General features: G+C 42.4%; 1 protein-coding gene across 2 annotated transcripts; it reads left to right on the plus strand.

The window, feature by feature from the left end:
- Positions 1 to 28: 28 nt before the first annotated feature.
- Positions 29 to 19,821, plus strand: grb7 (growth factor receptor bound protein 7). 2 transcript variants are annotated; one of them, XM_083787302.1, is made up of 15 exons: positions 29 to 159; positions 3,327 to 3,501; positions 4,335 to 4,461; positions 8,844 to 9,000; positions 9,371 to 9,492; positions 11,569 to 11,643; positions 13,218 to 13,355; positions 14,409 to 14,516; positions 14,825 to 14,923; positions 15,333 to 15,416; positions 15,652 to 15,768; positions 15,978 to 16,035; positions 16,572 to 16,659; positions 17,582 to 17,675; positions 19,112 to 19,821. In XM_083787302.1, exons 2-15 carry the CDS (start codon positions 3,335 to 3,337, stop codon positions 19,256 to 19,258), a joined length of 1,581 nt encoding a protein of 526 aa, XP_083643428.1. In that variant the 5' UTR covers positions 29 to 159; positions 3,327 to 3,334; the 3' UTR covers positions 19,259 to 19,821. The 2 variants fall into 2 exon arrangements, with proteins under 2 accessions (XP_083643428.1, XP_083643429.1); XM_083787303.1 differs by lacking the exon at positions 29 to 159 and adding an exon at positions 2,587 to 2,721.
- Positions 19,822 to 22,873: the final 3,052 nt, after the last annotated feature.

Here is a 22,873-nt window from a genome sequence, read left to right on the forward strand (position 1 = left end):
ACTAGCTGAGAGCAGTTTGTAAAAGACTCGGACAACTCAAACATGTCGTTATTAGCGTCTAGACATAAAGAAAATATATAAAGAAGATTCACAACTTGCTGGGATCGAATTCGAAACGATGACAAACGACGGATTCTCAACCACAGACCACTTTGACCAGTAAGTTTATCAGAATATGTTTTATACGTTTTCGCGAGAAGATCGAAGATGCCAACTCAAATGCAAACTAATAATTCAACAGGTGCTCTGTGCTCACGTTACACCGAAAATTGTGACATATCGAATTCGTTTACGCCAGGGGTCGCTGTGTAAGGTTTTGGTTTATATTGAGATACTGGTACCTGTCCTGTGAACTGATATGTTTAAAATCAGTTTTATAAGGCTGAAAGGCTTAGTAAAAAAAGCCATTTGCCATGCCGTGGAAACGTTCTAACAGTAGTCAAAAATCGTTATTTTTTATTCGAAAGCATTTAGCAAAATTAAACGAGCCACAGCGACCAATGCAGTCACAGAATTCGATTGGTTACGACTTAGCACCTGTCGATTTTGTGCACAGAATAAAATGTGATTCTAATCTGTTAAAAGTAGACTAGGTATTGTGTGTAATGTGTATGAATAACGAAACAATTGCTAGTTCAAGCAAATATAAAACTTCTTACAAGTTACAAGTTACTACAAGTTAATTTACGTACGCAGATCTTGTTTTTAAATTGTCAACATGCACCCAGGAGCAGGTGTAGCCTAGTGGTCACACCACACAGTACTCAGACAGTTACCAGTTTCAGCCTGAGGTCAGGTGTTCTTCTGGCATAATGTCAAGAACTGTCGTTGAACCTGTCAAGAACTATTGTTGAACCGTGACTTAATTGTCTGCTGCTCAGACCTATTGTCTGTCTTCAGATGGGTTTATTTTTAAGGTGCATTGTTTGTGAGCCAAGAAAGACATGTATTGCGTTTGAACAGTCAGTGAAATAGACTTTGTTTCAAACCATTTAAAGTTTGGCCATAAGCAGACACTAAACTGCAATTCCTTTGCACTGGCTCTCCCAATTAATATTTTTATTTTCATTCGACTTAATTACTAGCGCATATGCCTACTGTATGTCTGTATTATGTGTCTTCATTTTCTGTTAGGCAAAGTGATTGTACTCAAATTACATCCACCCAACAACTATAGTGTCACTGGCCAATACAGCACAGAAATGCTTTCAAAAGGCTTGGTGAATTCTGAATAAACTAGTATAGTGCATCTGGCACACGTGCATTACCTTTCATTGTTGTTGACTGTCTACTCGGGTAAACAGATATTTGATTGTCTATAAGCGCACAAGTAGGCCTATTATGCTTCCACTGTTGCTATGATAACCCCACCAGAAGTCACAAACATGCACGTGTCATGTACACACACACACACACACACACACACACACACACACACACACACACACACACACACACACACACACACACACACACACACACACACACACACACACACACACGCACACACCTCTAATGGCAGTCTCACCTGAATCTTGGGGGCACGTTTAAACCACTCTTTCTCAAAGAGTCTTTGTGTTCATTGTTCTGTTTGAACTGATATCCTGCACTGTTTGCCATGGAGGGGGGAGAAAGCAATTACTGAACCTCACCCTGCCGGCCAAGCAGTCCATTCTATTGAACCAATTTGTCCCTCTCCAAAACTACAGGCAGACACAATTCTCCAAACACAGGCCAAAAATAAAATACAGAGCAGAATTCTAGGACAATACATTGTACAGTTAACCTAGCTCTGGTCCAGAGCGTTAGCGAGTTCTCTACAGTTACCTAACCATAAACACATAAGACCACCATGCTTCTAACTCATATCTGTCCTGTTGTGTATGTTTATGGATTAGTTTCAGATTATTTAATTTAGGCAACATTTATTTAATCATTAGTTTGCTATCCAGGGGAATTCTTGTTTACTGACAGTGACGAAGTCACCTACTGTATATGAAACCACTATAATCAACATCTCACACTCACACAGTTGATAGTAGGAAGACAGAAAATCTGAATTGCTTGTCACATTGGATACAATAAACAATATAATACACATCAACATTGCAGAATATGCTGTGCACAATGGTATGTTTTGGTTTCGGAATTCCAGACAAATATGTTGTTACATGAACTGGGGGAAAATATGCTTCATTTCCAACCAACCTAACAGGTGTTGGGACACCACTATTGAATGTTGAGAAATTGTCATGATGATTTGGTGTGTGGAAAGTCTGGTTCACAAGTTGTATTTGGCACTGGTCCATATTATGCTATTTTCATACATACTGTTATACGTCACTAAATTGTGACCCAATCAGCTTAGATGTGTGTGCGCGCATATTATAACAGCATTTTAAACATGAATGTAACTGTTAAAGAAGGATGCTTATAATGTTGGGGTGACCTAATAGCTGAGTGGTTATAGGCTAGACAAGTGATTAGGGCATGTACCACATAGGCTTTAATGACTCACGGTGAGTCCCCAGTTTGATACTCGCCTGGCAGGGCCATTTCTGCATGTCACTCCCCATTTGTGCGTTGCACACATACCCTGTCGCTCTCTTCACTCTAACTGTCTGAATAAAACATGAAAATGGCAAAACAAGAGCAGGGAAAAGGATCTGGCTTTCTTTGCTTTACATGTGGATACAGTGCTACTAATATGAGAGATACAAGGTATTTAATTTGTTTGTTTGTGTTCAAATCCGATGCCAACAGCTATGTTGTGTAGGAGTTAAGGGCAAAGTGAACTGTTTTTGACCATCTAATGGTGCAATATCTGTATAGTGGAACAAGTAATTACAGTAGCGGCTTTATCGCAATCCATGATGACACATTTATGACTTGAATGTTCAGCAAGGAGGTTTAAACCTGCTATGGGACATAGCATGGGCGATATGTCGATTCTTTTTTGGTGTCAATGTTGGCATCTATTATGTTTCTATTTTGTAATTTCAAAACATCCGTATTTGCACAATCCTACAACATACCTTTGTGATGTATATGCATTTGATTTACTGAAATCAGAGGCAACACAGTGTGGAAACTTTCTTTTTAACTTTTTTGTCTCTCCAAAAAGCTCAAGCTCACAGCGTGGCACAAGCAGATATAGCAGAAAATAACTAAGTATATTTACTCAAGTACTGTACTTATTTAAGTACAATTTTGAGGTACTTTACTGGAATATTTCTTCCTTGGGAAATGGGACATTATGCGGAATGAGTACTTTTACTTTAAGTAAAACAATGTGAGTACTTCCACCATTGTCCCCCCTTCCTCAGGTGAGGTGATGGAGGTGCAGGGTTCTTGGATGGAGGTGTTTGAGGGCTCAGAGAGCCAAGAGGAGGAGGTTGGTGGAGAGGATGCACTACTGGGGAGCTCCACCCTCACCCTTACTCCTCTGGTACCCCACTCTCCTTTACGGCGATCACAGCCCGTCTCCATTAACACAAACAGGTACCACACACACACACACACACACACACACACACTCACGCATGCACGCACGCACGCACGCACGCACACTCACACGCACGCACGCACACACACACACACACACACACACACACACACACACACACACACACACACACACACACACACACACACACACACACACACACACACACACACACACACACACCCACACACACAGTCACACACACACTAAATGTGACTCAAGTAGGCGTTGGATATTGACTCACGCCATCGAGTGACTTTCAGGCCATGAGTCATAACATCTGGTATTTTAAACAAATTGCTAGTTTCCTAGAGACAAAGAGGTTCTTTCCGAAACGCAGACCAAGCCTTGAACACACAATGAAGCCAGTAGTAATAAATAAAGGCATTTGTATAGTGCTGAGTCACTTAGAATACCCAAAAAAACAGAAGTTGTTTTTCTTTCACTTCCTTGATTTATTGGCTCAGCCAATAAACATCTCTGCTCTAAATTTAAATTGTAATGATGACGTGGACATATTGTCCAGAAATAATGGTAATTAATGGAGAATGTGCACTGATTGTCTTCTACACAGGCCATGGATCAACAACTTTTCAACCATTTCAGGGGAACCACAAGCAGAGAGTTTCTAAACTGGATTCCCACCAAAGTTAGCACCAATCTGAATCAAATGTCTTTGTCCAAGCCTGTTAAAAGATGTCACGTCTTTCAAGTTTAGTGTCATGCACATTTATTTGTGAAAAGATAAAGTTATAGCAAATTAGGCCTGGATGCACAGATTGTCCTGACTTTGTTGAAACGATTTGATCCATCTTATTAACCTTTCTAGGACAAGAGGAATGGAGTCTCTGTCTGCCTCTGTTCCCTCCATCCCCAACCCTTTTCCAGAGCTATGCAGTCCTCCTCAGTCACCAGTTGTCATTGGGTCATTCCCGCCTCCATCAAGTGACAAACATGTAAGTTCAAAGCTTACTCTAGCACCTAACTCCTATCCCCAATCCCCACCACATGTAGAAAGGAGTAAGATGGATAACAAGTTATCATGTAACTTCCTCTTCTGATTTTGTTCTTCCATTTGACACTGTCCCATTTCAACAGCCCAGTTTCCATAGTTCCTAAATCTAGGTCAGTATCTGGTATTCCTTTATTTATTTATTTTTGATAGGATGAAAGTAGACTGACAGAGGAAATGGGGAGAGCGATGGGGGGAAGACACACAGCAAAGGCCGTCGGGATCGGGAGTCGAACCCGTGGCACGCCGTCAGGCTGGCTCAGCAGCCTAGGTGCCCAGACAGTTGAGCTAACCGACTGACTTAAAATGTAATATTTAGGAAATGTTGAATGAATGCTGATAAATATGTAATTGTTCTCCCTTATCCACAAACATTGTTTATTGTTTATTGAAAAATAACATTAAATGGACAGAACTTGGGCTGCTGCTGCCAGCCTCCACACAGATTGATTGATTGGTTCATTGGTTGATTGATTTATTGATGAAATTTGTAGAATAGGTACAGTTCAACTGGAAGTACAGGTCCGGATAGCTCAGTCGGTAGAGCACTTGCCTTTCGACTGCAAGGTCAAACCAGAAAAAACACTAAGACTTGTTTACATCAGGGTCCTCCATTTTCAATTCATCAGAACATTTAAAGACGTACAAATATACAAACTATGAAAAAGGAAATAGTCATACAGTTAAAGAATGTAAAAAAAAGGAAACGTGTACAGCGTTACAGTTGGTCACATAACATTTTTAAATGTGGCCATGAATAATCATTCAGAGAGATGTTTCCACATTCAAGATTTATTTATCTAGGATAAATCCCAGCATGCATATTGATTGATCATCTCAAGACAGTAGTTCATTAATGTTTGTCAAACCACTAAAGAACACAAGCAAATTGCCTGTGTTAAATCTGTCGAATCTGTTTGTTTACTGGGTGTGAACTGTGTTGCGTCTCTGAGAGAGTTAGGTTGTGGTTCGTCGTGTGACAGGCAGAGGCCCGGGAGGATATACTGTGTAGGTTAATGTTAATGTCAGTTGTGTCACCATGCCTGTTCTTGTTTATTTTGTTTGGCAGATGCTGTCAGGGCAAGGTTGTCTGTAATTAACGTTGAGCAACAGTCTTTCGCCGTGCCACGCTTGCCCTGCAGCATCTCAAAGTACTGAAACTGAACTTGACACAGAATAACAAGTCTAACTCTAGAGCTAAACTACAGTATTGAAATAGTCCACCGAATGTCCCCACTTTCTATCCTTGAGTGAACTTTGTCCTTAAGAGCAAGGACACACGCACACAGCCACACACACACACACACACACACACACACACATGAATGCTGAATAACAAACATGACATAATGGTGTAAGCCAGACACGGAACCGGGATAAATAACAAATGACACGTAGCTTGCGGAGTTAGTTCAGTCAGTCACACTCGAGGGGGTTCATGCCATGCTCAAAGGCACATTCTATAGTCAAGGGGTTAACATGCTGAATTTCTATGTGGGTGTGTGCAAGTCCCACATGTCATTCACTGACGTGGCAGTCAGCTGACCAATTGGGCGGGCTACTTAAGCTCACTAGTCTGCAATGTTCTTCCTGCCTTCCTTGCTATGGTTCCCGGTTGTTATGTGATGTTTGCTCCCACCACCACCCCAGAACCACCGGTGGGCTCTGTTATTTATGTTCCCCATGGGGGATTCATTGTATATCTATCTCCCTGCTTTTAATGTTTATGATGGTTAATCATGCCGAGCAGGGAGTAAATGCAGCAGAGCCGAACGCCAAGATAAATATCATATGCACACTTGTATTCTCATTCTATAATTAATATTGGTTAAATCTTTCCGTGAGTTGTCTGACTGAAATGAAGATTATTCTAGCCTTTATGATGAATAGTTTGACCACTTTTTCTGGGAAATGGTGACATAGGAAATCCATTTTAAAGCCACCCAAAATGATATGTAGGGACAATGTCATAGCCTGATGACCTCTCTTCCAAGCCAAGGCTTTATACATTAGAAATGGATTATTATAGCATCTTTGATGTAATTACAAACATTTATATCCCATTATCCCTCCTGACAACACCCAATTAATGCCATGTTTCCTCAATTGAAACTATAATTTCTGTATTACCTTTCTGATTTGTTCAGCTTGCTGTCCAATTCCAGCATTGCCAGCAGTTGATGTTTGATTTCTTGATTAATTTGCATTGAAAAGCACCACAGACAGTTTAGAATTGCTGTGTGTTTTTCTGAAAGGTTTGCATTTCTAGGTTAAGCGTCGCCTTAAGCAACCTGAACCATGAAATCAGTTTGTGACGGTTGATCGGATTATGTCAACACCTTTGCATTTCTTGTAGGATAGCAGAGCTGAATGGGTTAAAAGACAGAATAATAAGCTACTTGATGCCATAAAGTTTTTAGAATGTTTCATTTTGATTCCCAGTCTTGTCACGCATCTTTTTGCTCATCCCGCCCGCCCCCTGTTTGATAAGAACCACAATGCAAATAAAAGTGCACTGAGCGGATATTGAGCTGAGTGGTTTCTCCCGAAAGAATGTTCCTGCGATGAAACCCCCCCCATGATGCGCTCTTGTCTGTACATAGCTATTATCTGTCCCAGATGCCGTCGGCTCTCACCCAACCAGTCTGGAACAGTTGACAGGTGGCTCCTGTTTTCAGGTAGGGCAGGTTCTTCCTCCAGCGGTTTGCTCACAGAAACCAGACGGTGCTGAATGCTCGCTGACCGCTGGATAACCTCAACCTGTCTCACTTCACTGACCTTGGGAACCTGGCTGTGCCACACCGCCTTGTCTGGCTGGCTTTCCCATCAGAACAGAAAGAGGATGTGAAAGCAGGAGACAATTGAGAAGAGAATTATAATGCTGTATATTGTTATGACTTCATGCTTAACTTCACAGCCCACAGGGAGGGCTGAGACAATATAGAGAGTGGCCATGTTCTGGTGTCTGGTCACTGTCTCCACAGCTGGTGTCAAATCCTATTCGATAAACTCTGATGTCCGTCAGTGTAGCTCTGATGAAAGATGCTTGGCTTCACATCTCATCATCCCATCTTGAGAGGAACTGTTTTGGCACAGAGCCAGCACAAGCTGTGAAATGTACTCCTCTGCAGTCTATCATGCTACCAAAGTCTCATCATTTATTATTTTGGCATAATGTCTTAAAAGACATTTTGTCTTTATTAGATTGTATTTTAGAGAGATGGGAAAGATGGTGGGTAGGTTCATAATCCTGGGTATGACACTAGTTGAGCCAACGCCTTGCCATTTAAATGTTGTTGCTCTCGCATCAGAATGGGTTAAGTGTTTCTGTTGTTGCAATTTTGTATGCAACTGTTTACTGCCATTAGATGAATGATACCACGTTCATATTGGTACACTCACCTGTATTTGACATGCAGTCTGGTGTTTAGCATCAGTGTACAGTCCTTGACACATTCTCCGTTTAACCACACAATTATCAGTTAACTGAAGTAGAATTGGACTGACCACAAGACATGTTACAACAGTCCAATCCTGGATGCACAGTAGCGATTGCAGACCAGGCATGTAAAATCGGTGTTGGGCTAGATTTGTGAGCATGACTCTTTGCACGCTTTGCATTTTTCTTTTTTTACAAGGTATTGTTTTGTGCTGATTTTTCATGCTTCCCTCCCTGTGAGAAGTGAGATAACCAGATGGTGTGGCAGGCAACAAGATCCTCCAATAAATAGGTGGCATCTCTTTTGTGTATTCTTCATTTGGCCTTTGAACCACTTCTTCTGCCCACCAGCAGCAGTGCATTGGTCAAGGTGCTCTGCTGTAGAGGACATTGCAAAATGTATTCAAAATACAGGCGAGCTACAGGAAGCTCGACTCCCTGAAAGAGACATGAGCTCCCCAGAAAGTCTCATTTAAGAAATGTAGGGGAGCTCTAAATATAATATTATTTGGTGCTACTGTGTTGTTTCTGGCTGCAGAAATATATATTTTTCTATAATGTATATTCAGGTTCCTGACATAAATTATTGACTAATAATAAAGCACTTGTCAATAAGCGTGTTTATTTTCGATAGTTTGTGTCTACTAACACAATGTTGTCTACTGTTGTTGTGGCCATCCATGCATATTGCATATTATCTTCAGAGTACATCCCATGCAAGTTTATTATTTGGCTTTGACTTGTCTACTGCTGCAGAAACACTAAGTTATAGCTAATGATAAATACTGGTAAATATGGAAATATCTGTCTCTGTCTATGGCGTATCTTGAAAAGGCATTCTCTCTCTCTCTCTCTCTTTCTCTCTCTCTCTCTCTGTCTCTCTCTAGCTAATAAAGGTGTATGGAGAGGACAATCATAGCAGGTCGGTGTGGGTGTCTCCTGGAACCACTGCCAGGGAGGTTTGCCACCTGTTGGTACAGACGGCGCACTGTAGTGACCAGGAAAACTGGGCACTCATTGAACTCCACCCTACTCTGGGTCTGGGTAGGATTCTGTATTCAGGGGGGGCGTCCCAGTGGCGTAGTGAAGGGCCAGTGCAAAAATAGCCAATGCAAAAATCTAAAATGACACAGACGCTTTCCCAGTAATTTCCACAGTAATGGTTAAAAGGGACACATCATTTTATATTCTTCCTCCATAAATAGTTCAGCGATTCTCAGCCATTGGAGCCATCAATTTATATTATGTAGTATAGGCAGGTTAAAATAAAAGTATTGGCAAACCTGACAGCTATCAGATATACGGTAGGAGTAAATATACTGTATCTGTATCTGGCTAACTTTTCTCCACACACACACACACACACACACACACACACACACACCCACACACACACAATGTTCTGTTTCCTCAGAGAGGTGTCTTGAGGACCACGAGGTTGTGCTGGAGATTCGGGCCACCTGGCCTCTCAAAGGAGACACAAAGCTACTATTCCGCAAGAATTATGCAAAATATGAGTTCTTTAGAAAACCCATGGTACGAGGAACCACACACACACACACACACACACACACACACACACACACACACAAACTCCAGTTGGCCAAAATAACTATATATACAGTATATATAAAGTATATATACAGTACTTACAGTATTTAAAGTTGGTGACAGGGTTCTAATAACCTACTTTACTGTACATTCTACTACGATACACCTATTCACATGTTTGCGCACGGGTGTCGCACACTGAAAGTAGCTGATTTACAAGCTCACACACTGAATTGCCGCAACATTGGAGCTTGTAGATTGGCTATTTTCGCTGCACGACACCCCCGTGTATATATAGCATACCTAACAATGGATGCCAAAAAATTTGGTACATTTTCATTTTTGTGTATTTTTATATCAAAAGTCCATAAAATTGAATCTTAATTACTTCCTGAAAACGAAAACGTACTGCGTGATTAAATGTCGAGGCCCACATCGATAAAAGCCAATAAAAATGAAGCTCACCCGTTTGTTTCCCCATATCTGCGCGTCCGTCTGTCCAACACTGTCCAACACAGCTGCTACTGATTACAGAAATCCTCCGTTTTTATTCCCATTCATGATAACATCCAGACAGTTTATTACTCGGTTTCAACATAATCATCACGCTAAAATATGTACCGGTATCTGAAAAAATTATAGGGTAGAAATGTTATTTGACTATAGATGTTTAAACCGACAATACTCAGTTGTCACCCTCCTTTGTGCCACTTTGGCACTCTTGCCCATTTACAAGCTCACAACACGTCGCAATGTGATGCATTGTGAGCTGGTAGATCTGCTATTTTCAAAAGGAATCTTGGAAAAAAGTGACAATAGTGGAATATTTTTGAAACATTTTATTGAAACATTTAAAAACACAAATCTGTCATGGGGTCCACTGGCCCAAAATATTTTTGGATTAGGGTCCTTAGTTGGGCAAATGCATTCATCTGGGGGTCCTTGACATGGCAATGTCACTGTCTGAGGATCACTGGTTTAAACATTAGGAGAAAAGCCCAAATAAGCACTTTAGAAACAAGAAAAGCAACCACAACTACCAATATTTACAAGCAACTTTCAGAAAAAGAGCCCCAAAGTCGCTTATAATAAACAGACATGGCAACACTGCTGAGCAGCGCACAGATCGCTCTTGTGTAAAATCAAACATTGCTTTCTGCAAGAGGTGGTCAGACCCAGGTGTAATCGGTATTCGCGGAGTGTTTTTAGGTCAAAGGGCTTAATAGCAGATAGCGCAAGGCGAATATAATTAACATATGGACACCCCCAATGCTAAAATATGCAGGGAAGTGGTGTGCCATATGTGTGTGCGTTCAGCATGGCTTTCATAATATGAAAGGGCGCAGAGCGAGGCCACGGTTTGAGCTAATTCTGTAATACCACATGGTTTTAAGAGGTTCTAAATCCCTCAAGTACTTTCTCAAGTACACTCCCAACACTAACCCAGGTGGAGCCGGGGATCGAACTGGCAACCTTTCGCTTCCCAAGCGGCCGATCTACCTCCTGAGCCAGTGCCGTTAACAGCAGATGTAGTTACATTACTTTAAAATCTTGTACTTCATATAAATCCACAAAACGTGTGTGTGTGTGTGTGTGTGTGTGTGTGTGTGTGTGTGTGTGTGTGTGTGTGTGTGTGTGTGCGTGTGTGTGTGCGTGTGTGTGTGTGTGTGTGTGTTGTTGTTGTTGTGAGGGGTCAGATTTTGTGTCTTGTGCACTGTAGATGGATGAGAATTCTAAATGTGGTATTTTATTTATTAAGAGTGTGTTTTTCTATACTGTACTGATATATACTTTGCATCATTTTTGTGCTTCTATATAAACAGTCAAACCTTAGGAACACATGGCAGCCTTGGCTTTACATTATTCTTTATTTAAATGTGTCTGCTACTAGACGTTAGCAATTATGATGCAATATATGAAAATGTTCACGTTCCTAAGCAGAATCCCAGATTGCGTGTATAGGTTGAGCAGATAGAGCCAGACGGCAGTCCTTTGTGTTGTAAATGAGCCTTTGTTCCCCTCGAGGCATCAGTTGACAGCCGTGTCCTCTCCTCCTCTCAGCTCTTCTTCCCAGAGAACATGATCTCCGACAGTGCTGACGTCACCAAGGGCATGACGCCATCGGAGCTCATTCAGGTGAGCAAACAGAAACTAGACTACAACAACTTAGAAAAGACATAATGGACGTCACCCGTAGATTAAACTCTCAATAGTTGCCATACTGTCCATACTAGTAGCATACACGTGTATGCACGCACGCGCGCACACACACACACACACACACACACACACACACACACACACACACACACACACACACACACACACACACACACACACACACACACACACACACACACACATCAATTAACAATTTACAACTCAGGCATTTGGCAGACGCTCCTATCCAGACCGGCTAAACCCGGTAATCAGATGCATAGAATGCAAAGATACAGTGTAGTCTGTAGTGCGTCAGGTAACTGTCTAGGATCTCACGTACACCTTGTAGGCCAACATACGGGGAATGTGGCCTTGCAATGGAGAACGTGGCCTTTAAACGTATCAATTACCTTACAGGTGTCGGCAAAGGCAAGAGTGGTGGTACAATGTTGAACTATTCTTTAACCATTATGCCCAAGCGAAGACATTGGGAATATGTCAATCAAAGGACACGTCTCAATCAAAAAAAGGTTATTTATTGACACTTTTTTTAGGTAGGCCTATACTATCGCTATACAAGTAAGACGCGCAAACGCGGGAAGCGAACGCAGCTCGTGTGTGTGTGGTTGTGTGTGTGTGTGTGTGTGTGTGTGTGCTACAGCTGCGCCCTGTGTGTGTGTGTGTGTGTGTGTGTGTGCTACAGCTGCGCCCTCTGGTGGCGGGCGGGTGGTGTAACAGCGGGACACACAGACATTCAGCCCTTGCTGTCATAGTAAGTGGCTCACTGCGTTCGCAAACATTGCCTTGCAATTTTCCTTTTTTTTAACTGCTCCAGTTGCTGTGCACAGTTGCTAGGGCCCCGCCCGCACTGTGTCTCATTCTCCATAGCCATTAGCTTCTGTTTTAGTCGTGGCCTTTGCACGCTTTTTTCTCAGAAACGAATGCGCTGTCCGTGGTTTTGAACGAATCGGCGATCTTTTCTGATTATCCGGTGAGCGCTTTCCGCGATGGGAACATTGGCGTTTTCTAGAGCAAGGATAGACCTAATTTTAGCTCGCTAGCATTGATGCTATGCTTTAGCATCCAAGATGGAAGCCAAAAGCGGACACGCGTTATAGTGGAATAGCCTGAAATCACCGGCACCGAAGCGCCATACCACTTTTGTCCAGCAGTGTTAAATATAGTGTATAATTATTTAAATATTCAAATATCTATCTTTTGACACAAAATCTAATGTTTTATGGTCATGATTCATCCGGAGCCTGGATGGCTTGGTTACAGGCTTAAAATAATAATTTATATAAATAGTTTTGGTAATCAAAGATTAATGGGTCTACTCTACTATCTGTGGCACCACAACATGGCCGCCACTGCTATGCCCTATTGGGACAGATTAGTAAGCGGGGAAGGAAACACAAGAGAGAAGACTCTGGTAGTGACTGATAATCACAACCACAGCATGGTCTCTTCTTGGCATGTCGACCAGGTTGTTTCAGCTGACATCAGTGCCATCAACTACCATGTAACCGATCTGTCTCGGCCTCTTCCAGAACCTGCTGCGGTCGGGGAACTGTCCAGAGATCCAGGGCTTCCTGCACGTGAGGGAGCCCAGCCGCAAGGCCTGGAAGCGGGTTTACTTCTTCCTCAGGCGATCGGGACTCTACTCCTCCACCAAGGGTTCCTCCAAGGTCTGCAAGAAATAAAACACTACTGTTACCACTGTTTCCCACAGTGGGCTGGGGCCCAATTGTATGGGTTGTGAGTAGAAACAATTTGTTTATTTGCAAAAAATATTATAAATAAATAAGAAAAAAGAAAGAAAAAAGTTAAAATAGCAGTTATATAAGCTCATAACACCTAAACTTACAAAAAAATATTTTTGTAACTTTAGGTCCGGAGGAGACACCAAATTTCTCTTTTGCGCTGAAAAGGTTCAGGAACCACTGGTGCAGATCACTGACCTTATGAATGAGCATACAGTATGTCATTTAACTTATTCATGACCATATATAATTGTGAGAGACACATGATGATGGTACACACACACACACACACACACACACACACACGACACACACACACACACACACACACACACACACACACACACACACACACACACACACACACACACACACACACACACACACACACACACACACACACACAGTAGTATATGACATGTTATGCACAGCACAGTAATGTATCTCTTTAATGGTGCTCATAGCTGAAGTTCAGGAGCAGGTACCTCCACCTCCTATCAAGCCACCTCCAATCAGGTCACCTCCACCCGTGCATATGCAAATGTAAAACCCATCCAACCCCCGGTTCTCCCCCCGTTCTCGCTTTCGTCGTCTCACCCCCCCACCCTAATTATCATAACAGATCCCTAAGGGGGGTCTGACGTGCCTCGGGAGCATGCCGGATCCCCGAAGCTTCCCCACCTCGGCTCAAATCCCAGACGCCACCGATGGCCCGTCGTGGGCCATCACCCCGCTGTTGTATTCATAACCATGCCCTTCCTTCCTGTTTTCAATAAATGGTTAAATGTTTCCATTGGTGGTGTGGTCCTTGATAGTGAACACGCATTTGTGTGTCTGTGTGTTAGCATGCACATATTCAGACAGATTGTGTGTGTGTGTGTGTGTGTGTGTGTGTGTGTGTGTGTGTGTGTGTGTGTGTGTGTGTGTGTGTGTGTGTGTGTGTGTGTGTGTGTGCGCCTGTGTGTGCGTGTGCGTCAGGAACCTCGCCACCTGCAATACGTGGCTGACTTGGAAGACCTGAATGTGTACACGGCGAACAGCCCAAAGCTCCAGGGCGCTCCCACTGAGTTCACCTTCTGTGTCAAGGTAACTGATTCCCCTCGGGTGTCAGCTCCACGCGGACAGTGATACGCGCAAAATAATTCTCCCTACCTGAATGGAACAACGTGGCAGGAACGTGTTTGCCCTGGGGATGTGATAATCGTGTTTTGTTCTTGAGTGATTGTTGTGTTCACTGACTGTGTGTGTGTGTGTGTGTGTGTGTGTGTGTGTGTGTGTGTGTGTGTGTGTGTGTGTGTGTGTGTGTGTGTGTGTGTGTGTGTGTGTGTGTGTGTGTGTGTGTGTGTGTGTGTGTGTGTGTGTGTGTGCGTGTGTGCGTGTGTGCGCGTACGCAGCCTTCCAGAGACCCTGCCCGTGCTCAGGGCCTAAAGCTCCTGTGTGCTGAGAGTGAACAGACACGCACCTGCTGGACATCAGCGTTCAGACTCTTCAAGGTGAGAAGAACCATAAACCGCTCACCCAATCAATGGCAAACAATTCGAAGGCTGTTACTCCAAACTGCTGTGGATAACATTTAGAGGCAAATTATAAAGTACTATATATACCAGACATTTTAATTCAAGGGAGGAATTGGATGAGTCAATGAGTCAATCCCTCTGTGAGGTGCAGAATTGTTCTATACGCCATTATTGTTTTGGACTGAATGGTATTCAATCCTCCAGCAAAGTATTGTCTGATTTATACTTTGCAATGAAATGTATAGCAACTGGCCAAGTGAAGGCGAAATCAAATTAATCACACCATGTCCTACTTTGCGTGTGTGTGTGTGTGTGTGTGTGTGTGTGTGTGTGTGTGTGTGTGTGTGTGCATGTGTGTGTGTGTGTGTGTGTGTGTGTGTGTCAGTATGGGAAGCAGCTCCACTGTAACTACCAGCATTCCAAGTCGGCCCCCCAGCGCCTGGAGGGAACCCAGCACTCTGCTGCGAAAGTGAGCTCACTAAACACAGCGTGACGAGGGAAGAATCTGAGTAATAATTATAATTAATTAGTTATGCACTCTAATTTCATCTGTGTGTGTGTGTGTGTGTGTGTGTGTGTGTGTGTGTGTGTGTGTGTGTGTGTGTGTGTGTGTGTGTGTGTGTGTGTGTGTGTGTGTGTGTGTGTGTGTGTGTGTGTGTGTGTGTGTGTGTGCGCGTGCGCGTGTACGCATGCGTGTGTTCTAGTCACGGTCGTCAGCCAATCTGGTGGCTATGGATTTCTCAGGGAAGGCTGGAGGTCGGGTCATCCTGAATGCCAGTGAGGCTCAGAACGCTGAGCGAGAGGAGGGACAAGCCTGGAGGGTACGGAGGGGACGAAGGAAAGGAGGAGGGACAGAGTGGTCAGAATTAGCCATAAGGGAGGAGAGTAGGTCGAGGTGGGGAAGGACAGAGAGGAGGACAGAAAGGGTTTGACTGATGAGAAGGAGAAGGGAACAGGATGAAAAGAGGAATATACAGTAGATATGTAACTTGCTTTAATGAGTAAATTGTGTCAACCTTTGCTCTCACAGAGGAGAGAGGCGTTGAGATGCAGTTTGCCCAACCTGAACCCAGCAGCAAGGCCTAGCTGTAAGTCCACTCTACAGACACATACTGGTACTTCAGGGAGAAACTAAACAAATAGAAATTGTACATGATGAGATGCAATAATAGGGTGAGCGTGTGTGTGTGAGTGACATACACTCGTACATAGCGTACATAGCATTAGTAAAACCAACACGTATTTCCAAGGATGTAGCAGCGTTGGCATAATCCATATAAGTCATTTTTATAATTCATGCTAATCAGCATTTAGTGGCCGACTGGCATTCGGATGCTTCTTAACTCTGTATGCTCACTCCCTATATAAAATGGCTAATCATTGTCAAAACATAATTGCCCGATGTAGATCTGAGTGCCTAAACAATTTTGTTGTTGTTTTCGGATGTTAGTTGTTTTTTATTTGCAAAGGCAGTATGCTATGCGAAAGTCTCTGTTTATTTTCAGCATAATTGTACGCTATAGCGTTTCCTGAAGATTGTGTGTGTGTGCGTGTGCGTGTGTGTGTGTGCTTGTGTGTGTGCGTGTGTGCGTGCGTACGCGTGTGCGTGCGTGTGCTTGTGCAGCGATCCACAGAAGCCAGCCATGGTTTCACGGCGGTGTGTCCAGGAAGGAGGCCCAGAAGCTGATAGTGGAACAGGGTCTGGTGGACGGGTGAGTGGAGAAACAATAATGAATGAATGACCAGTCAGAACCCTTAACCCACTTGGACCTGAGTCTGATTGGCCGATCCTAAAAACACCTTCTAAATACTAACCTACTGTAAGTTTTCTGAAAAACTGTTGTTGATTGAAATAATAATATTTTTTTTAATCATGTTGCTATGTATCGTTGTTGCCGGGTGGAAATGTACGTCCAAAACCAATCCTTTTTTATTATTATTTTAAAAATAGACACTATTTCCTCTACTTTTGTGCGACACTCTTGTATGATGATGTAGGGCTTTCATTTACAAAAAAATAAAAAAACATACACATTTTAAACGTACATGGTTTCTGCCCGACAGTGATGATATAAAGTATCAACTAAAATGACACGGATGCTTTCCCGGATTGAAAGGTATAACAGGGTATTAGGCTTCTCAGGTATAAATAGGCTTAAAGGACTACTTCACCCATTTTCATCATATCATTGATTTATAATTATTGGTACTATTATAATTGGTACTCGCTGATGCACATTATAAGCCAGCGTTAAGGGCCTTTCAAACGTGAAGCGATATAACGCGCCTATAGTTCATTTTCAATGAGACCTGTGTTTTTGTGCGGCGCACTGGGGAGCAGTCGCAGTGCGACAACGCAAGCGTATTTACGTGAGCGCGGTCCCGTGAATTTGTTGCGCGCGTGCTCGTTTCGTGCACACGCCCACGAGTGCTGCGACTCGCCAAACCTGGATACGGTTTAGCTTTTTTTTTTACGCTTGCATTGTTGCGCCCCTCTTGAGGCTGAGCAGACCTGGAGGAGACCTGTCATTGATCCAGGCAACAACACCTGCGTTCCTCGCTTCCCGTTTGAAAGGCCCTTTATTCATAGGTTGATAACATGTAGTCTCTCTCTATACATCTCTCTGCATTTAGGATGTTCCTCATCCGTGAGAGCCAGCAGCATTCCCAGTGCTTTGTACTCTCATTGTGCTACAAGCTGAAGACCAAACACTACCTGGTGATCCCTGTGAGTTCCCACTGTCCTATATCACATATCAGTAGTTACAATATGTGTGAAAAGTAGAGATATATTTTTTCTTTTTTTATTATTACCCATATTATTCTCTGGTATTGGTATTCGGTATCGGTATCAGCTAATACAGAAATTGTGGTATCGGGATCGGATCGGAAACTAAAGAAATCGGGACATCCCTAGTGAAAAGTTATTTAATTTAATGTGATCTAAAAGTTAAGTCTACTCTCTGAATGTGAGAGCAACTCTCCCTCTCTCTTAAAACCACTTGAACCCTAGTGTCCCTATTTCTGGGCATGCCAAAGTAGTTGAACAATCTGAAAAAGAAAAGGCTATTTTCCTGGTCAATGAGGTATATACGGTAGGGTAGAATTTAGGTGGTTAATCACATTTGAACGTGAGAGAGAGCGTCTTCTCTCCCTCTCTCTTAAAGCTTTGGGGGAGAATAGCCCCCAAATGTTGACTGGACCAGCAGAGATCATAATGATCTAATGTGTATTATGTATTCTGTTTTGCAGGGGTTTTTCTTTCTTTTTCTTTTTTTAATGGACCTTGCATACTTTGTAGTGCTGCATGACTTATGACCAGTCTTTAGATGGCATTTTGATGGCGTTAACCTTGGCTGCAAATTGCTTATACTGTAGGCTTTACATCAACATGAGAGTAAAGAGACGCTTTGTATGACACGCACGCAATGATCAGGTCCAACTCCAGCTGTAAGGTTGACCATTTATTACATCACCAAGCGTATTAGAATGCAAACACATTACGGCTCCTACAATATGTTTTCTATTCCTACATACTATAGTGGTGTAATATATAAATATCAACACATTTTTTAATACAGATAATTGTATCATAATTCTCTCACCACTAATATCACTAGTGAATCAGACGCTCTTAATTGCAGTGTTTCAGATCAAAGCGTTCTAGCGATCTGGGAACTCATCTGCATTTTTTTAAACACCTCCCTCTGCCGTTTGTTTTCCTTCGAATTTGCCTCTTTTTGCTTTTGAAATACTGTAAAAGAAATGGTGCAATCGTCTTCATTATGATCCAATGATTTGGATTCAAATTCTGGACTCGGTCTTAACTCAGTCTCCCCGCACTCTGTTTTGTGTTCTCTGCCCCAGGGTTGAGATCCACTAATTCAGTACATCTGACAATAATAATAAAAATCACACCCAGTGTAAGTGGTGCCTATTCTGTTTGATGAGTGTGTGCTGGTTTTCAGGAAGCACAACTCTATTTGATGTTTGGATGCTGGTATTCACACGGTACTACTCATTTTTTTTATGTAAAACGGCTGGCACCTCTAAAAATGTCAGATCCCAGGTTGGTTTTGACCCGTCTTCCCTCCACTGCAGAGAAACACTGCCATTTGCTAATATCGTAATATAGTAGTAAAGCATCTTGTCTGTCCTTGTCAGTGTGAAGAGGGCGGTAGAAAGTACTACACCATGGATGACGGTTTGACTCTCTTCATCGATCTGCTGCAGCTGGTGGAGTTCCACCAGATCAACAAGGGCATCCTACCCGTCTGCCTCAAACACCCCTGTGTCTGTGTAGCACTCTGACCATCATCCTGTGTAGGCCCAAGGTCGCTCCATTTGACCCTTTGATTTGAACCCTGCTGTTGCTCCACATGATTTCAGCCCAGGGCAGTTTGCCAGGAACTTGTTCTCTTGCTGAGGGTAATACCTCTGACTCTGCGTTGTTGTTCACATCATGGGCATACTGGTGCCACACTCCAGGCCTAATCAGTTTGCATGACGCTGGCTTAGTGGCTTCAATCAAAGGTAACCCATATGAACACCACTGTTGAGACGTAGCTTGCAGAGTTAGTTCAGTCAGATATACTCTAGTCTAGGACTTATTCAGTGTTATGCAAGACTAGACCCATATGTCATACGCTGACGTGGCAATCAGCTGACCAATTGGGGCGGGGTGTTAAGCTCACCCACGACTGCATTCTTCCTGCATTCCTTCTGTTATGCGTACCTGGTTGTTGCTTTTCGCTGTTTGCTCCCACCGCCACCCCAGCACCATCGGTGGGCTTGTTATTGTATATCTACCTCCCCGTTCTTAATGGTTAATGATGGTTGTATAATTGTGCCGAGCAGGGGAAAAAATTTAGCAGAGCCGTCATACCCTCATTCTATAATAAATATTGTTCAATCTATTCGTGAGTTATCTGACTGAACTACTGACTGAACTTAAGGGGAACTAAACCCTAGGTACATTTGCTGCCGTCGGTACACTGGTGTTAGGAACAATGCTGTATTTAATACAAATAATAATCGGTGTGTTAGAATTAGGTGTGGAAAAAGTAGGCCTGAGATGGACTCCGCCTGGAAAGAGGAAACAAGAGAGGCCAAAAACTACTTGGTGGAAGTAGATCAGATAGTCACTGCCTTATGTTTCACATGGAACAAAGAGGATTGCACATTGGCACACATAAAACTAACACAACAATTGTTCATTGTATTACTGACAACAGTGTTTAGATTGCAGCAAACACAAAAAGAGGCCTAGGGTTTAGTTCCCCTTTCAAGGTCTTTTAAGGTCTGATGGGTGAGGTCAGATAGGCGGGCTTAAGCCTAGTCATAAAGGTAGATGTCTTCTTTGATGAAATCTTCACTGGACGAAAGGTTTATATACTGAATGTCTGTGGCTAGTCTTAAAACATATTTTGCCCATATCCACTATGTCTTCCCTGATCTAATTCCACATGAATCACAAGAGAGTGTCACATCAAATCACGCGACTGGATTCTTCCATCCACCACCTAAATGCAAACTCAGTTCAAAGTCGTGTGATGACTGTGGATTGAAAACTTCCAAACTAACATGTGGTTCTGTCATATTGCCAAGCCCTGCGTTCTAGTTTTAGGAACCCCCTACATGGTTGACAGACCAGACATAATGAAATGGACACGTTGTCTGAATCCTGAAGTCCCTCCTGGCAGTAGCATGCTTTTAATTAGATTGTACTTGAATGTTCAATTTTAGACATGGTCTTATTTTCTTTGTTTTAATTAACTAGTCCCATTCCCCACAGGGACAAATTAATTGGCCATTTTGGTCTTTTAGCCGCTATGCTGGGGGAGAGTTACACCGTTAACGTGGCAAGTTGATTCTGTGCCATGGATCCATGAGAGCTTCAGGATTTGCCAACACACTGTGCCAAGTTTTGAACACATAATGGAATCCCTGTTATTTAATTGAGGACCAGCAGAGAGCGCTCTTTACTCAGCCAACTAACTCTGGGAGGACGTCTTCAAGAGTTGGCTTTTTCAGCAGGGTGAAATGTCAAATGACAGAAAGGAATATGTGTGTTTAATGGTGGTGGTGTGTTTAAGTACTGAACCGTAGGTCGTACAATAAATATATTTTATTCCACTGGATTCGTTAGATCATAACAACTCCGAGTCCTTAGGCCCTGGCCTTAGTCAACTATATGCTCCCTGACCCTAACTCCCGGTCAAATAAAGGAAGTTGCTCTGTCAAATTTTTACTTGAGTCAAAGTGCTGAAGTACTTGCTTTTAAAATATATTATATATTTATATATTATATATTTTCCAGAACTGTTCAATATATCAATAGTGAAAATATCAGATCTACAAGCTCACACACACACACGGGTGCGTCACATACATCGTGATGCACGGTGAACTTATAGATCTGTTATTTTCACTATACCGTTGAAATGGGGCTTGTTAATAAGTTGTTAATTCATATATGTACTTTTTCCATTCCTAGAAATGTAGTGTGGAGTCAAAAGTACAATATTTGTCTTTGAAATAGTGGAGTGAAAGTAAAAAAGTACAGATACTCAAAGAATGTAGTACTGTACTAAAGTAAATGTACTTCATTACTGTCCACCACTGGTATTTAATATTGGGGTTTTTATATAACACTATATTATGTAAACATGCCTGAACTGCAGACGCACAATCATGTATGACACGTTTTGTTTTGTGTCATCAGTTTTATTTGTCACTTGTTTATGCTGATCATCTGCACAATGTTTAAAACAAATTCAATTGATATAACTAAGCATTCTGATATTGCTGCTGTTGCACAGCAAAGCTGAGGTGTTTTTGTGTTTGAAACAGTTTGAAACAGTGCAACCAACATACACTAACTATTCGTTGGTGTGTGAAGGTGGCAGTATGTTGTAGCTATAACCTTCAAAATGTTGCACTTGCTTTATAAATATACTGTGCTGAACTGTAACAACAAACAATCATTCATTTAATGCACATGGCCAGTTTACGTTTTTTTTTTTTTTGTAGATTTATTTTATGAAATATTGAATTTATGAACTCTTCTGATCAATGTACTGTATGATGAGCAAGTGTAACAGATTGTCCAGAATCACGGTTTATAGTAATACCAGTAAAATAAGAGTAGGAGTAAAAACAAGAAATAAGGGGGAAAAAAGCATTTGGCATGATGCTGACATTTTCCAAAACACAACTGGAGACAACAGTGTGTACATAACACTACACAGAGTCTAGCCCAGAAAGGTACTGCAGAGAGCCGGCCAAAATGATAGCGGAGCCCCCGTTAGTCCAGAATTAGAATAATGTGGGTCAGAAAATAACCCTCTAACTGAGCCCTACTGAATAAACGAACGGAGAGGCTGCCTCAAGGTGATTGTGGGTTTCAGTGCAGCCCTCTGATGCAGCACATCATTCTGGATGGCTCCAAGCATTGATCTGAGCTCTGAGAAGCTAAAGAGAAGATTTCTCTTGTGGCCTACTATGTGCTTGTCTGTAAGTGTGTGTGTTGTGTGTGTGCATGGTTAAATACCAGTGTGCTCTGCTAACCCATTGCTTCCACTCCAGCCCTTCACTGAAGGGTTGCCATAGCAACCCCCCCCCCCTCTCCCGGTCTGCTAAGATGGGTATTGGGCAGGCATATGAAGGAATAAGAAAAGGAGAGGAAAAATTAAAGGATGAGTCATACGGATATCAAAGAGCAGGATTTAGAAATGTGCTGTCCAATTAGAAGTTATATGCCCTGATTTAATTTCTCAGGGTAGGCTACTGGTGCTTGAAGTGTGAGCCGTTTGAATTTGACCTTCTCCTGCTCAAATGTATGTGAATTCAGTATGGCAGTTATTTAAAGTTACAGATATTCCATAGGAGAAATAATTCATACAGACCTGTTTCATGAATGAACGC

The sequence above is a fragment of the Protomyctophum parallelum genome, assembly GCF_964188405.1.
Source record: "Protomyctophum parallelum genome assembly, chromosome: 17".
Classification (NCBI taxonomy): domain Eukaryota; kingdom Metazoa; phylum Chordata; class Actinopteri; order Myctophiformes; family Myctophidae; genus Protomyctophum; species Protomyctophum parallelum.

Coding starts and splice junctions, on each gene's coding strand:
- grb7 (XM_083787302.1), top strand. CDS start 3,335: ATGGAGGTGCAGGGTTCTTGGATGGAGGTGTTTGAGGGCTCAGAGAGC. Junction 9,001..9,370: donor CCACCCTACTCTGGGTCTGG/GTAGGATTCTGT, acceptor CTGTTTCCTCAG/AGAGGTGTCTTGAGGACCAC. Junction 17,676..19,111: donor AACACTACCTGGTGATCCCT/GTGAGTTCCCAC, acceptor TGTCCTTGTCAG/TGTGAAGAGGGCGGTAGAAA.